This window comes from Palaemon carinicauda, chromosome 18 (genome assembly GCF_036898095.1).
Source record: "Palaemon carinicauda isolate YSFRI2023 chromosome 18, ASM3689809v2, whole genome shotgun sequence".
Taxonomy (NCBI): Eukaryota; Metazoa; Arthropoda; class Malacostraca; order Decapoda; family Palaemonidae; genus Palaemon; species Palaemon carinicauda.
The window spans coordinates 26,231,114-26,247,721 of NC_090742.1; the positions used below are offsets into that span (position 1 = coordinate 26,231,114).

At 47.6% G+C, this 16,608-nt stretch overlaps 1 protein-coding gene across 5 annotated transcripts in view; it reads left to right on the plus strand.

The window, feature by feature from the left end:
* The window catches only part of LOC137657726 (integral membrane protein DGCR2/IDD-like), a 94,001-nt gene that overhangs the window by 7,801 nt on the left and 69,592 nt on the right, over window positions 1-16,608 (plus strand). For all 5 annotated transcript variants that reach the window (XR_011047192.1, XM_068392172.1, XM_068392173.1 and 2 more), the window contains exon 2: window positions 2,398-2,464. Coding sequence is in view for 4 of the 5 variants with exons in the window: in XM_068392172.1 (XP_068248273.1) it covers window positions 2,422-2,464 (43 nt within the window). In the remaining variant the exon portion in view is untranslated. The remainder of the gene's footprint in view (window positions 1-2,397; window positions 2,465-16,608) is intronic.

The window sequence follows — 16,608 nt, forward strand, 5'->3', positions numbered from 1 at the left end:
ATCGCCATGTAGTCGACAAAGTTCCGACTTTACGAGGTCCTCTAACTAAGGGTCTGTTTGCAACGCTCCTGATTCTCAGGCTGCTGTTGCTCACCAGCCCTTGACCCCAAGGTTCTCTGGCAACAACGATGGGTACAACAATGACTTTTACGTCTCGTCCCTGTTTTTTCTGGAGAAGGGCACTCAAGAAGGCTAGAACATCGGTCAACCTCTCAAGGACTCTCCTAGCTCCGCTATGGCATTATGCAGAACGGTCTCCAAACCTTTTGCAGCACCTGATAGAGTCTTCAAGAGAACCCTCTCCACATCACAGACAACCCACTTCGACACCTACCACAAGCTATAGCTTTGCTATGATTTTACGCCTGGAGACTACCCAATACCTCTTTGCGAAAAGGTTGTCTAGATATCTGAGGAATTCCTCAGCATCAGTCTACCAGGCAGTATAACGTCTTGTGTGGTTGGTGTCATGTGAAAGTGTGTGTCTCCATTCGATACCTCGATTCCAGCAATAGCGGAATCCTCGAGTATATACAAGAGGAAAAGACCCCCTTTTCAGTTCCGACAGGTAAAGATGATCACTCAACCTTGATCCTTCACCTTCAAAATGAAAGAAATGGACACCCTCTCATCGATAGACTTTTCCTAACTCATACGGACTTATAACTTGCCTTTCCCCAGTCGGAATTGAGACCTTCCTCTCGGAACATAGTTCAAATCTCCGATCCCTAAAGGGACCTCCTTATGTTCCACTTCACCAGGCAACAAATTTTCTACTGATTTAAGAACACAATGTTCCTACACACTTGGACAGCAACCATACGAGTCAAAGAACTTCATGGTCTCTCTTTCGACATCGCCCATTATTGAGAAGGGCGAAAGACAATGTTCAGTTTCGTCCCTGACTATGTCGCCAGACACAGTCTCCAGAGGTGACGGATCCTACAAAAGTCTCAACTCGGTAACGGACGATCCAGATCATCCGTTACTGTACCCAGGGTAAGGTATGAGACTTTACCTAAAGATAACGGCAACAGCCCGCCCCGGTCCCTTCTCTTGTCATCAGCACTGGGAGAGACTAGAGGAGGATCACCGAAACATCATCTCGACATGACGACACAGTGTCAGGGGCATAACTATGCCCCTGGTCCTTCTTAGCAGATTACTTGTGACGCAGGTTTTACAAGAAAGGATGCGAATGCTCCAGGTGACTTTCACAACCTTTCTCCTGCAATACGTGACCCACAGGAACTCGATACGATCTCTATCGGTCCGGTGGTGGCTGCACAACAGCTGGTTGTATACCTCAAGCTCCTTATTGGACAAGTAGCAGAAGGTTGAGGGCACTGTTACCCGGTTTTAGTCTGCGTGAATGAAAAGATTTGACTGGCTCTTATTCTTTTCTTCATCCTACCCTCTCGTTGGGAAAGCAGCATCCTGGGTTCTCTGCATAAGCTGACCTCAAACCACTACAGGTAAACCATGCTCCCTTGTGTACCTAGTATTAAGCTAATACTGTTGCGTCCCAATACCCTGGCGAGGTGGTATTGGGAAGTCTTGGTTACATCAGGTTTTTCCTACATAGACTCGTAATAACTTTACCTAGACAGTCACACTTCTGCACGTCTCAACACGCAGCTTGTGTAGGCCGTACGAAAGGTTTAGTGAGGGCAGTCACCCCTAGTAAATAGCGTGGTTTGTATTCCAGTTACAAAACAAATGACAAATTCGTAGATAATTTGTATTTTTCTTAACTATACAAACCTTAGCTATTTATATAAACTTGCCCGCCATCCCAATCCCCCTTGAAGTCCTACCTCCAAGCAAAGTGACTAAATCACAGATGTGTGAACGGGAGTGGTAGCAAGCTACCCCCCCCCCTTACCCCCGCTAACTAGCGGTGTGGGTAGTTAACCCTCGCTAAATTTTAATGGCTCGTCATTTCAGCTCCGCCGAAAGTATAACCCCTAATAAATAGCTAATATTTGTATAGTTAGGAAAAATACAAATTATCTATGAATTTGTCATGTTTGTATACTGTAGTTGGGGAAAATTCAAATTACATCCAAATTTGTCATTTTTATTCATGGCTGTAAAAACCCGAGCCATTTACTTATATTTCCCGTCTCATCCTTCCCACAAATCTTGATGAAGAACAAAGTTGGAACAAGAGATGACCGAGCTGCCAGCTCAGATGCACAGATCGTGAGTGGGAAAATAATGTAATTATACAATATAGCCAGACCCACGATATTTGTTCAATTTGGTCGTAACAAAACATTTACAGAACTAACCTGTGTAAATGACTTGGGTTTATATAGCTAGGAAAAATACAAATTACTTTTAATATTTTAATTGTGGTTTTTAATCAAGCTAAAACAAATTTCTTTTTTCCAGTTCCTGTTAAAAATGATCTGAGCCATGCTGTACATCCTGCTTCTGTACTTTAGCATTCAAGGAGCAGGTATGAAAGGTTTACCTGCCTTTTTTCTATTTTTATAATGAAATAAACAATGAAGATTTACCTTAATGCCTGTTTTACAGTATGTATATTATAAAACTTATCTGTAGATCATAAGGTTAATACTACCTTGGTGAAGCATAAGCTTATTGAGCTTTTGATAGAAATAAAATCTTTTTTCAACACCATAGGGTTGAAAAGGTGCTTAGTGGTCCCCACCCATCTCTCTCATACTATATGAGTTGTTTGCAGTTTTGATTGACTTTTGTGTTTATGGCGTTGTTTGAGTTTTTTGGTGTTAGTTTTCTTAGGATTTGTTTTACGTATGTACAAATTAGTTCAGGATTAGCAAGGTTTATCTTTTAATTCCCTCAAAACCCTTTGTTCCGACATGAATAAAAACCATTCGCTCTTTATTATGGTTATAGATGTTAGTGCAAGCTGGGAAACGGCTACAAAACTATTAACGAGGTGTTAAAAACCATTCCAGTTGTTACCTGTGGTAGTAGGGAGAAGGACCACCCCTCCCTGCTCACTCATACCTTCTTCAATTTGATCTTAGCAGTGGTGGGAGACAGATGTCTCCTTCCACATTCACTGGCTATGGCAAAGGAAACTTTACTCATGGGATGTTTTCCCATTGATGCTTGCATCTCCTGGATTTTTTCCTTGAGTTGGGGACTTGATTAGACTCAAGACTCCATTAACTCTTTAGGTTGATTAAAGTTGAGCAACTGGAGCCAGGGACTTACCTTTACAGCCTTGGAGTTAGACCTCCTCTAGATAGGAAGTCTGTTCCGTTTGTGGTTGCTGATCCGTCGGTAGACACACGACGAGCAACTTGCGTCCCAGCGTGTGCTGTTTACAGTGAACCCTCGCTACTTCGCGGTTCGACAATTGCGGATTCACCACTTCGCGGGGTTTTCCCATAACCCATATATATATACATATCGCGGATTTTCCGGAAAATTCGAAAATACCGCGAAATCTGAAGACAACCAAATACGATATTTTGTTACCTGTAATTCCATTAATACTGTAATTAGTAATATCTGTTCTTACTGATTGTTCATTGCATTACATATGATATATAATTCAGCACAGAAAGAAATAAAACACGAAAAGAGAATGTGATCATACGATAATTCAGTACTGTATACAGTACGTAGTAAAATTAAATCGAACATGAAACGCAAATCAGATGCAGTCATACCATATTAGAATGGTGTGTACTGTAATGGATGTGCTTCTTTTCCATGAATCTTTTGTATGTATACGTACGTAGTACAGTACTGCATCCAATAATATTCTTTGTTGCAAAAATCACATTTCGAATAAGTGTACGAGAGAGAGAGAGAGAGAGAGAGAGAGAGAGAGAGAGAGAGAGAGAGAGAGAGAGAGAGGCGTAAAATAGCGTACGTAAAGCTGTATTATTATTATTATTGTTATTATTATTATTGTTGTTGTTAATAAAATTATTATTGTTATTATTATTATTATTATTATTATTACTGTACAGTATTATTATCATTATTTATTATTATTACGGTATTACTTAATCTACGTACGTTCGGTATGCGTGGGGCATCTTCTATGAGTAGGTAACCAACGCATCATAGTACTGTAAGACGGGTTGTGATTGGTTCAAGCGCTGATAGATGACGAATCAGAACTCAAGTTTTGTTATCTAGCCTGTGATTGGTGTTTTGCCCGCATCTCCTACCCGCAGCATCAAAGTTCTCGCGGGGCTGGATCGTCCACTCTCTGTTACCGCGTATCGCTGAGTAGACGTTCTTAAGTGTGTGAATCTGTGCTGTGTGCGACTTTTTTAAGTTGAACTTTTTGTTACTGTAAATCCTACTGTAATGGCTCCCAAGCGTTCTGCTTCTCTTAAGGCTGGTAGTGAGCCTAAACGCCACCGAAGGATGATGACGATAGCTGAGAAGGTTACGCTTCTCGACATGTTAAAAGATGGTAGAAGTTACGCGGCTGCTGGCCGCCATTTTGGCATCCACGAATCTACTGTTCGCTATATCAAGAAGGACGAGGCGAACATTAGAAAGACGGCTGCAATCACCTTTAGCAGATCAGCGAAGCGAGTCGTTACAACGCGTAATAAAACGATCGTACGCATGGAAGGTGCTTTAGCTGTGTGGATTGCCGACTGCCGGAAGAAGAACATAGCGTTGGATACGAACACCATCCAAACAAAGGCTTTGAGCTTATATGAGAATTTTGCTGCAAAGGAACCTAAAGACGACGACGGCAACCATGCTGAAGATGATGATGATGCAGATGATCCTCAACCAGGGACATCCACTGATTCCCAGCCTCAGAAACGTTTTTCCGCAAGCAAAGGATGGTTCGCGAAGTTTCAGAAACGCTTCGCCCTGAAAAGCGTTTCCCTGCATGGGGAGTCTGCTTCCGCTGACACTGCCGCTGCTGAAACTTACGTGAACCAGACGTTCAAGAATATTATCGCCGAAGGTGGATACAAGCCGGAACAAGTCTTTAATATGGATGAGACTGGCTTGTTTTGGAAGAGAATGCCGTCGCGAACTTTCCTGTTCAAAGAGGAAGCCAAAGCCTCTGGCTTTAAAGCATTCAAGGATCGCGTTACCCTCGTGATGTGTGGCAATGCTGCTGGATTTTTGTTAAAGCCGGGGCTTATTTATAAGTCGAAAAATCCTCGCGCTTTGAAAAATAAAAATAAGAATCTCCTTCCCGTGTACTGGATGCATAATCAAAAAGCATGGATTACGAAGATGCTGACCTCCAACTGGTTCCATCAGTGTTTTATCCCGCAAGTCAGCAAATATCTCTTAGAGAAGGGCTTGCCATTCAAGATCCTTCTCCTTATGGATAACGCTGGTGGACACGCAACTGACCTGTCGCATGAGGGCATTCAGGTTGAGTTCCTGCCACCCAACACCACGTCATTAATTCAACCGATGGACCAGGGGGTTATCAGGGCGTTCAAGGCCCTCTACACGAAGAATACCTTGGCGGACCTCGTTGCGTGTGTGGATGCTGCCCAAGATGACGAGGATGAAGATTTTAACTTGAAGGCGTACTGGCGGCAGTACACCATAGCCACGTGCCTGCAGAATATTCAGAAGGCACTTCAAGAGATGAAACCTGCAACCGTGAATGCGAGCTGGAAGAAGTTGTGGCCCGATATTGTTTACGACGACAAGGGATTTACTCCGTCGGAAATCCAACACTCTGCAATACGGAAATCTGTGCAGTTGGCTGCCATAATTGGAGGTGACGGGTTTGGCGACATGACGACTGAAGACGTCGACGAGTTGTTGGACTGCCATTCCCAGCCCCTAACTGACGCAGACCTCGAAGACCTGACGAAATCGGCAAGTGAGGAAGAGAGTGATACCCAGGAAGAGACCCAAGAAAATGTTGAAGAAACGGGCTTAACATTAGAACGACTTGCCAAGGCCTGCAACCATGCGAAGGAGTTGAAAGAAATGTTGCAAGAGTGGGACGAGGATATGGTTCGCTCGATGCAATTCTGCAAGAAGATCGATAAAGACATGACTCCCTACAAAATGCTCTTGGATCGAAAAAAGAAGCAGCGGCAACAACTTCCGATCACAATGTTCTTCCAGCCTCGCAAAAAAGAGCCAGTTCCTCCTGCTAGTACGCCTTCGGAAGAAATTGAAGAAGTTTCCCAGGAAGAAGTTGAAGAGGTGTCCCAGGAAAAGACACCTCCGTCTGAAGAGACGTAAAATACTATCATTGGCTGCACAGTAGAACACATCATCAGCTTCATCATCATCATTTCTACTGTGCAGCAAATTCATCGCCATCACCATTCAAGTTTTTCTTCAACTTCTTTCGTGGTGAGTACAGTAACAATCTTTATTTTTTACTTTAATATTCTTACTGTACATTCTAAAACTGTATTTGTGCCTGTTTTATAGTTTAGTACTGTACGTACTCTATGCATTAAGTTAAAGGGAAGGTTTTAAAAGTCTACATGTTGTAACCTATCATATTTTTTTTGTTTAAAATTTACATTTACGTACGTAAAACAATCTCTCTCTCTCTCTCTCTCTCTCTCTCTCTCTCTCTCTCTCTCTCTCTCTCTCTCTCGTAAATTGTTTTCCTGCTTTGCTACGTACAATACTGTATAATTTATATTTGTAAGGTAACATATTTTGTAAATGCTTTTACTGTAAATACTGTATGTACTGTATCATTATTTATCACTATCATCATGCGCGTTAAATGCCTTGTTTGTTCTGAGCGTGGTTGTTTACTGAGCGTACACGCCGTCGTTTCAGGCGGCGTCATAAAGAAAAACATTTCATTTGGAAGTCCTAAGAAAAATACGTAAACTAAAACATTGGTAATAAAAAAATCAACATACAGTACTGTATAATCAATATAATCGATGCAAAAACTAACCTATTCATATATGTGTACTGTACACTAAATGAGTTTGTTTCTTCATTATGATCAGAGATGAAGGTAAACAAAACATTGGTTGCCATTTTTTATCGTGCTTTTTAGGTGTTTAGGAAACGCATGATATAAAATCGCCTTTAATATTTGTGCCTGTTTTAGTTTAGGGTGCTGTAGTACATGCATTAAGTGTTCTGTACATTAAAGGGTGGTTTGTTAACAGTACTACGTACAAGGGAAGGTTTTAAAAGTCCGAATATACATGTTAAATAAATAGGTAAATATGATGTCACTACTTCGCGGATTTTCACCTATCGCGCCCGCGTCTGGAACCTATCTACCGCGATAAACGAGGGTTCACTTTCAACGTTTCAGCTTTGCTTATTGGAAGTAGTTGCTTTGTAACCGATCACCTTACTTGGTCAGCGACCAAATCACTAAAGCTACCTCTTGGCGTCTTCGGGCAATGGAAGTTAGTCTTTCACTTGATAGATATGCTTGCCTTTATCTCCCTCTGAACCTGCCTACCCGTCTGGGTTTTCGGCAAGCGCAGTCGCTAGTGAGACTTGCTGTCCTAGCCTGGTAGTTTATCTATCCAGGCAGCAAAGAAGCATTCTCACATTATGACACAAGAGAGCTCTAGCTTCTTGGAGTTACTGGGAGAACTTGGCGGCTGTCTCAGTGTCTGAAGGCGTCAAAGGTGAAAGCTAGCTTTTCACCTGAGAGTTTGCTTAATCCAAATGATATCTTATCTCCTTGCGACAAGATTCAAGCTCTAGCGAGCCTGGATTGCTGCGCCAGAATAGAAAGTTTTTTCTTTCACTTCAGAGATTTTGCACAATGCAGGCAATCTCTCAACCCTTTTAGAGCCAAGCTCACGCCATGATTCAAGCTGTCGCGAGCCTGGACCGCATCCCCCAAGGTGAAAGCTTCCTTTCACCCGAGAGTTATCCTTAAAGCAAGCGATCTCTTGCTCCTCGTGATGCGATTCAAGCTCTAGCGAGCCTGGACTGCGGTGCCACTGGTGAAAGTTAGCCTTTCACCTTGAAGGTTTGCTTGATACAAGTGATCTCACAATGCCTTGCAACCCAGGCTTGCATGAGATTCAAGCTCTCAGTGACCTGGATCGTGATGCAGGGATGAAAGTTCAACTGAGAGTTTCGCTTGTACTTACAATCTCATCTTTTCGCAATACGATTCAGGCTTGCAGCACCAAAGGTGAAAGCTAGCCTTTCACCTGAGAGATTACTTAATTCATGTGATCTCAATACCTTGCAATGGGATTCAGGCTCTAGTGAACCTAGATCGTGGCACCAAGGGTGAGAGCTAGCCTTTCACTTGAGAGTTTTCTTGAAGCAAGTGATGTCTCTCCCCCTTGCGAGCTTAGGTCGCAACGAGATTCAGTCTCTCAGCGATGCCTGGATTGCGGCACCATTGGTGAAAGCTAGCCTTTCACCTTGGTGTTGCTTCACACAAGTAATCTCTTCACACCTCTCAACCTGAACTTTCATACGATATGGTTTTGCGAAGCGATTCGTGCTCACAACTAGCCTGTATATCAGCACAGGAGGTGAAGACCCTTTGAGAGTACAGTATTGCTTGGAGCAAGTGAACTCTCGCAATCCAGGCTCATAGTGGGCTTGGATTGCAGGGCCAAAGGTAAAAAGTATCCTTTTCCTGGAGAATTTGGCTTGAAACGGCAATCTCTCATCATGTGCGATCCATTCTTGTGATGTAACTCGAAATCTCGGCTTGATCCAGGCTCACAGTGAGCCTGAATCACACAGTTTCTGTTTAAAGCAAGGACTGTCTAAAAAGGTCCCTAAAGCTCATGACTCAGGAATCTAGAATAAGTGGTTTTACCTCTTATTATTATTATTATTATTATGATTATTATTATAATTATTATAATCAATATTATTATTATTATTGTTATAATTATTATTATTATTGTTATAATTATTATTATTATTATTATTATTGTTATTATTATAATTATTATTATTATTGATTATTATTATTATTTATTATTATTATTGTTATTATCTATTATTTATTATTACTGTATTATTATCATTATTATTATTATTATTATTATTTATTATTATTATTTTTGGGCTTAAGCCATGTCATGCTGATGGAAGGTTCCTTTATGCAGCTTTCTAAGGGCTATTCGGCTACAGTGATACTCCCAGAGAATTGACCATAGGTCTCCAGAATTCTAACTCCTGGCGCGAGTATCCTTAAAATTTCTCGTAAGGATATCGCATAATATCGGGACGCATATCTTGATACTACACATGGCAATCTTCACCCCGAATAGCGTTTTCGCTTCGAGGGGGAAGAGTGGCGAAACTGAAGGGGAGCCGTTATCAGGGTTACCCTTCCTCCTGTACTATTACAAGGCTCCAAGATGGCGCTCATTCCTTTTTTGGTAGCGATTTCGCACGGTGTTTGTTCCAACACGGAGTACTTACCTCGAACTACTTTCTTAGGAGTACCTGGGATCTCCTCCCAACCGACCAAAATTTTGTGCAGTTTACCCTATCTCCGTTTTCTATGCGGGGGAACCTCTGGCGGAGGAATACGCGCCATGAGGCGACCCGGGGTCAGAGAGCGTGCTCGCTCAGGTCTCGACCTCCAGCAAGTTTTCTGGTCACGACGTGATTACATATCGCCGCGCTCTCTTCACCCAGTGCGACCCTTGTGTCTCACGCAGTACCCACGTGGTCCCCACGTTTTCAAACCTTACCTTATCCTACCTTTCCCTCTGTGTCCCTGTGTCGATTGGTGCTTTAGTGTTTCGTTATGGAGCATCCCCGCCGTTGCCCTGGGCCTGTGGCCGGTAAATCTTGTGGAGCCTTTCTCTCCAAGCCGGAAGTTGACCCTACTCTTTGTGTTCGTCGTGTAGGGGCAGTGTTTGTTCCTCTACAGCCACGTGTCCGGAGTGCCTGTCCTGGAACGAAATCCAGTGGGTGCGCTACGGCACTAAGGAGAAGAAGGCTACCAAGAGATCGCCTAAGAAGTCCAGCATTGTCTCGCCCTTAGCGTCGCCTGATGCCTCTTCGGAGAGGGGTTCTCTGCCGCCTTCCCCTACCCAGAGTAGGGGACGAGGTAAGTCCGTTGCGGGGAAGCGACCCATTGCTCTTCCCCAGGAGTCTGTGATGTCTGTTGGTGGGGATATTGTGTCGGTTCAGGCAAATGGGGGCCCTGAGGGAGGGACGGGAGTGTGTTCGGGAGACGAGGTCCTGGTGCCAGCAGGGCCTGTCACTACCGACGATCCGATGTGGGGGAAGCCCGCTACGGCCTCTCCCCCCGCATCTTGGGTCTGTGTTTCAGGTACGTCAGCGACCGGGGAAGACACCGAGAAGGAAGATTCACCGAGTTCGGACCCCGTCGCATGGGCGCCACCGAGGACGCCCTTCAGGTCACCCATGAGACTGGAAGAGGAGTTTGACACCTGGTTAGTCTGCAAGAAGGTGCCTCGCTCTCCCCCGGCGCTGTCGGCAACGCTTCCGCCCGTCTTTCTTCAACCTTCTTCGCCAGCGGACCGGCACGAAGATCCACCAGCAACTCGAGACGCTTCGGACGACTCTTTCGGGTCGGACTCTTTCTCCTCGGAGGGCGAAGGCCCGTGGGACTCGAGGAGGAGACGGGAGAGGTCCCGCAGGAAGAGGTCCCGTTCCCGATCACGCCACGCCAGGAGACGTTCCAGATCCCCCAGGAGAAAGCACAAGAAGAGCCGTTTGTCGAAAGGTGAATGGGTGCGAGTCACCATCCCCCGTAGCCACATCTTAGGAGCTTCAGCAGCCCTGAGTACCTCTGGCTGGCTCCCTAGAGCTCCTTCGCCACCCTTGCGGCACGGCTCCTCCAGCAGACCTGATCATCGACGAAGGTCGTCGCACCAGGTCTCGGTTGACTAGCATAAGTCCGCGAAGGTTCCGGCTTCATCCGCCCAGCGGAGAGAGCCGCCCCTTCGGCCTGGCAGCTTTGTCCCGGCCTCCGGCCCTTCGACGGCCTTCCCTGAATGACAGAACCAGCCAGCTGGCACGGGGAAGCCCGCAGCTCCATGGAACTCTGCAGGAGGGAGTAGACCCATGACGGCTACTCCCGTCCCAGCGGAGCCGCCCGCTCAGCGAGTCGACCCGCCAATGGCTCGGCACGAGAGGAAGATACCTCCCCCTCCCGCGAAACCCTCCGTCATTGACGTGGCTGCTCAGGCGGAGGACCAAATAGCCGAAGGCCTCGTAAAAGGGGGAGAATGCTCGACGGACGAAGTCTCCACCTATAGGAAGGTCTTAGCCCTCATCAGGGGGCATCATAGGTTGGATGAGCCGAAACCCTCGGCAGAACAAGCCTGGCTCTCCGGACTTAGCAGGCTAGTAGATAATCCAGTGCAGCAGAAGCCTTCTCTGGCTCTTCCCCTGGCGAGGGACGTTAAGCTGAGTATGGACAACATAGATATGTTCATAGCCAGCCAGGCGGACGCCTCCAGGAATCAGAGCGCCTCCAAACTCCTTGAGGGACTTGAAACGCAGAAACGCTTTCATCTCCCAGAGGGGCGCCGCGGAGGTCCCTGTACGGTTGAGCCAGCGATTGCTATGCTGAACCAAGGAGCGGCTGAAGATAGGGCATCCTCCGCTGCGGTATGTTTTTTCCCGGCGTAAACCTTCATGATGGAGGATATGGCCCTGGATGTAGTTTACGTGTCTTTTTGGTTGGACTGGTGGGCCTGCACGTTGGTGGGATTCCAGGCATCTCACGACCTCTCCGTCCCCGAGAATCAGTCCTTGCTGAGGGAACTGATTAGTTCGGGTGGGAAAGCACTCAAGTTCCTCTCCTACCAGTCCCTCTCTCAAGCAGCCAACTGGGTCCTGCGGAAGAGGGACACAGTCCTGAGTAAGTTGGTTAGGAGATTACCCGACCGAGAGGCGAGAGCCTTGAGGAACTTACCTCTGTGGGGCGAGTCGGTGTTCCCCCTGAAGGCAGTAGAGGAGACTATGGAGAGGGTCAGGAAGCTTAAGGAAGCGGGAGATCCCAGACCCCCACCGGCAAGACGACCAGCCCACAGGAGATCCCTTTCAGATGTCCCTCAGCCATCCCGCGCTTCGCCGGTCCAGCCTAGAAGGGACTCCCCGTCGGTGTCTTGGCACCAGACCTCGCAGCCCTCCCATAGGGGTACTTCAGCCCCACAGTTGAACTTCAGGCCAACCTATTCTAACTCCAGGAGAGGGCGTTCCAGCCGCGCCTCTAGAAGGAGATAGGAAGGGAGGCCACCTACTCCTGCCGAAGCCTCAGGTAGGGGGATGCCTCAAACACTCTTGGCAAGCTTGGCGCGACCACGGAGCGGACCCCTGGACCGTAGCAGTACTGAAGGAAGGGTACAGGTTGCCCTTCCTAGCGGAACCGCCCCCTCTGATCCCGGACCAACAGGCGGAGTAGTTGGCACCCAAGAACCCCTTGAGAAGAACTGCATTGCAGGAGGAAGTATTGGCCATGCTCACCAAAGGGGCGGTAGAGCCAGTCAAGAATCCAGGACCGGGGTTCTACAGCAGACTCTTCCTGGTGGAGAAAGCGACAGGGGGTTGGAGACTGGTCATAGATCTCTCGGCCTTTAACAAGTTCGTGTGCAAGACCGACTTCAAGATGGACACCCCGAAGTCGGTCTTGGCGGCCTGGAGAGAAGAGGACTTCATGATGTCCATAGATCTCAAGGACGCCTACTTCCAGATCCTTGTCCACGCCTCCAGCAGGAAGTTCCTAAGAGTAAAATGGGGTACCCAGACGTTACAATTCAGAACCCTCTGCTTCGGACTGTCGACAGCTCCTCAGGTCTTCACAAGGGTCTTCGCAACAGTCTCAGCCTGGGCACACGAACAGGGCATCCGCCTCATTCGGTACCTAGACGACTGGTTGTTGCTTACAGCCTCAGAGGGAGCACTGAGGGAGCAAGGCGCGAAGCTTCTGCGGTTCTGCAGTGTCTTGGGTATCACCATCAACCTGGAAAAGTCACAGCTGATACCCTCCACCAGGATGACCTACCTAGGGATGTTTCTAGACTCCCGGTTGGCGAGAGCCTTCCCCTCCTTGGAGAGGCTAGACAACCTAGATCAGATACTCCGGCCCTTCCTAATGGGCCAGCCCAGGAGAGCCAAGGACTGGCAAAGATTGATAGGCCACCTCGTGTCATTGGAGAAGTTGGTCCCCCAGGGGAGACTCAAACTCGGGGCATTCAATGGAACCTGAAGGAGCTCTGGAACCAGGGGGACTCCCCGCACAAGATAGTCCCGGTGTTCCCGGAGAAGAAGGAAGTTCTGAAGTGGTGGCACGACAGGACAAACACCCTCAAAGGGATGCCCCTCACAGTCGACCCTCCGGAGATGCTGCTGTTCACGGACGCATCCAAGGAGGGTTGGGGAGCCCATCTTCTCGACAAGTCAGCGAAAGGGAAATGGGGCTTCGAGGAGAGGAGCCGTCACATAAACGTGCTAGAACTGATGTCCGTGCAAAGGGCATGCCGAGAATTTGTCCATCTACTCCGGGGAAACACCGTGGCTCTGATGTGCGACAACGCCACGGTGGTGGCCTACGTGAAAAAGCAAGGAGGACTGAAGTCGAAGGAGCTGTGCAGTCTCGCAACGGAATTCCTGGAATGGGCAGAGGAGGAACAGATCAAGATCACAGCCAGGTTCATTCCGGGAAAGAAGAACGTCCTAGCCGACGGCCTCAGCAGGGTGGGTCAAGTAGTAGGGTCGGAATGGTCCCTACACCCGAGAGTGGCCCAGACCATCATCCTGAAGTGGGGCTCTCCGGTAATAGATCTCTTCGCCACGAGGCTAAATGCACAGCTCCCCGTGTTTTGTTTTCCTGTGCCAGATCCAACAGCAGCGTTCGAAGACGCCTTTCAACATCCTTGGGACAATCTCGACGTATACGCCTTCCCCCCCTTCAGGATGCTCAGACAAGTTCTCAACAGAGTGAGGCGGGCGAACAACCTGTGGATGACTTTAGTGGCCTGAGAGAGAATGGTTCGCGGACCTAAAGGAACTGGCGCGCCTTCCCCCTTGGCCCCTTCCAGACAGCCCAGACCTCCTCCGGCAACCTCACTTCCAAAGGTTTCACGAAAACCCTCGGTTCCTCCGCCTACACGCGTGGAGGTTATCGAGCGTCTCCTGAGGAGAGAAGGATATTCGTCAAAGACCGCAACAAGGATGTCAGGTTACCTAAGACGGTCCTCGGTCGCGGTATACCAAGCAAAGTGGGCTACCTTTACGAAATGGTGCACCTCGAAGAACATCAGGCCGTTAGCGGCCCCCATTCACGAGATAGCCGACTTCCTGGTCTATCTGAGGGACGAAGTGGGCACGTCCATACCAGCCATCAAAGGAGTCCGAGCAGCGCTGGGCCAAGTCTTCCTCCTGAAGGGCTTCGACCTAGGAGCGTCCAGACATCTCTCAATGCTCATCAAGAGCTTTGAGCAGTCGTGTTCCCCCCAGGCCACTAGGGTTCCCCAGTGGGATGTGGCTAGAGTGCTGAAAGTGCTTTCAGAGCCTCCCTTCGAACCCCTCAAGGATATCCTGGACAAGGAGCTCACCGTCTTCCTGTTAGACCTTGCGTCGGCGAAGAGAGTAAGTGAGATCCATGGGCTGTCATACGAGGTCTCACACTCTAAGGGTTGGCGAGAAGCAACTTTCAGGTTCTTACCTTACTTCGTAGCCAAGACTCAGATCCCAGCTGTTTGGGACCCTAGGTTTGAAGGGTTCTCAGTGCCAGCAATTCCGTGTTCAGACAACCCGAGGGACTTGCTACTGTGCCCGGTCAGAGCGGTACGTAAGTACCTAGAGAGAACTGCCAGACTTTGCCCTAGGACCAAGTGTCTCTTCGTCTCCTCAGGACTAGTGAAGAAGCCGGTCTCTAAGAACACGATCTCCTTCTGGCTTCGGCAGGTAATCATGAGAGCTTACGACAGTTCGGGGGTCTCCCTTCTGGGAAAGCCTAGACCCTATGACATTAGGGGCCTGAGTACTTCGTTGGCCTTCGAGAGGAACATGGCAGTGGGCCAGATCCTGAGGGCAGGCACTTGGTCAAAACAGTCCACCTTTATGGCTCACTACCTAAAGGAATGTTCTAGAAAATCTTTGGACGGTTTCTTGCTTGGTCCCGTCATTTCTGCGCTCCAGAAGATTTAAGGTGTAGCCCCGGGGAAGCCGTGGGCGGTAAGTCCAAGAGACACAGGTTCCTTCCTTACCTTTTCCCCCTTATCACCCTTCCCCTTCATGACCCTTGATTCCTTCACCTCCCATGGGATACACTGTCAGTGAATGAATACGTCTCCGAGGACTTTTACAGAGGTGAGTTATTTAGACACTAAGATAGTTTTTTGCGTAGTTTTCCCTAATTTCTCGTTTCTATTTTTGGGTCAGCAAAACCTAGCCTCCTATCTAGGTTCGTTTCTTCCCTTCGTCAACGGTCTCTAGGTCCGGAAGGCCTCTCCCATCTCCTAAAGTATGTCTCCTAAGAAAGTAGTTCGAGGCAAGTACTCCATGTTGGAACAAATCACAAATTGTAAGTAATTTGCATTTTTCCTAACAGTACTTACCTCGAACTACTTTCAGGTTATGGCCCACCCATCCTGCCCCGAGTGCCTTACAGGACTTTTAGAAACCTATCTATCATAAACTTACTGGAGGTCGAGACCTGAGCGAGCACGCTCTCTGACCCCGGGTCGCCTCATGGCGCGTATTCCTCCGCCAGAGGTTCCCCCGCATAGAAAACGGAGATAGGGTAAACTACACAAAATTCTGGTCGGTTGGGAGGAGATCCCAGATACTCCTAAGAAAGTAGTTCAAGGTAAGTACTGTTAGGAAAAATACAAATTACTTAAAATTTGTGATCTTCCCTGTTCAATCTAGCGTTCTAGATAATTTATTAGAGGATTTATCATGCATTCTCCAGCATCTTCTGCCTCTGGAAAGTTGAGTATTTAATCTTTAGTGTATAATTTTTAGCTCCTATTTCACAGTGAAATTAGTATAATTTAATGTGTTTTATGGAGCGCGGCTTGCACAACCTTTCCCGGAGCCTTGCGTCCGTAGGGGAAAGTCGGAGTGCCTATCAACTGCCTATATAGGAGCCCGGCCGGCGCCACGATCTACCCGGCAAGCGGGGAGAATTTAGGACGACGGCCACAGATATGCGATGGCTAGGCTATCGCTAAAGGACAGAGAGGGGCAGAGAAAGAGTCTTGTATGTTGTGTTAGGAGAAGGTGGCAGGATTGCCGCCATTTCCAAACAAGGGTGAAACTTCGTTTCAATATCAGTGCCATCCTAGGCGGCAGAAGAATATCTATTCTTCAGCCTAGGGTCTGCCGAAACAAGACTTGTCTTCTAGACCGCAGGGGAGAAGGTGGCGGCATTATACTACCACTTCAGGTGCGGCCTAGGGAAGCTAAACTTCCTATGCCGACAACTGTAAGCCGCCAGGGGAGTGACTACTCACCCAGCAGCTAAGCCGTCGGCATAAAGACTGAATACTCTGAGTTACTGTCGAAAACCCAAGCCAGGATACTCACCGGCAAGGGGGGAAGACAGAAAACACTAGCCTAGTCAAGCCGGAGTGTACTACTCTATGGCAAGACCAAGATAGGGTTGTCGCCTATGGCGTCACTCAGAGGGAAGGAGGGATTACCCTTAAATCTCCGCGGGAGACGAGTATCGAGTTATAT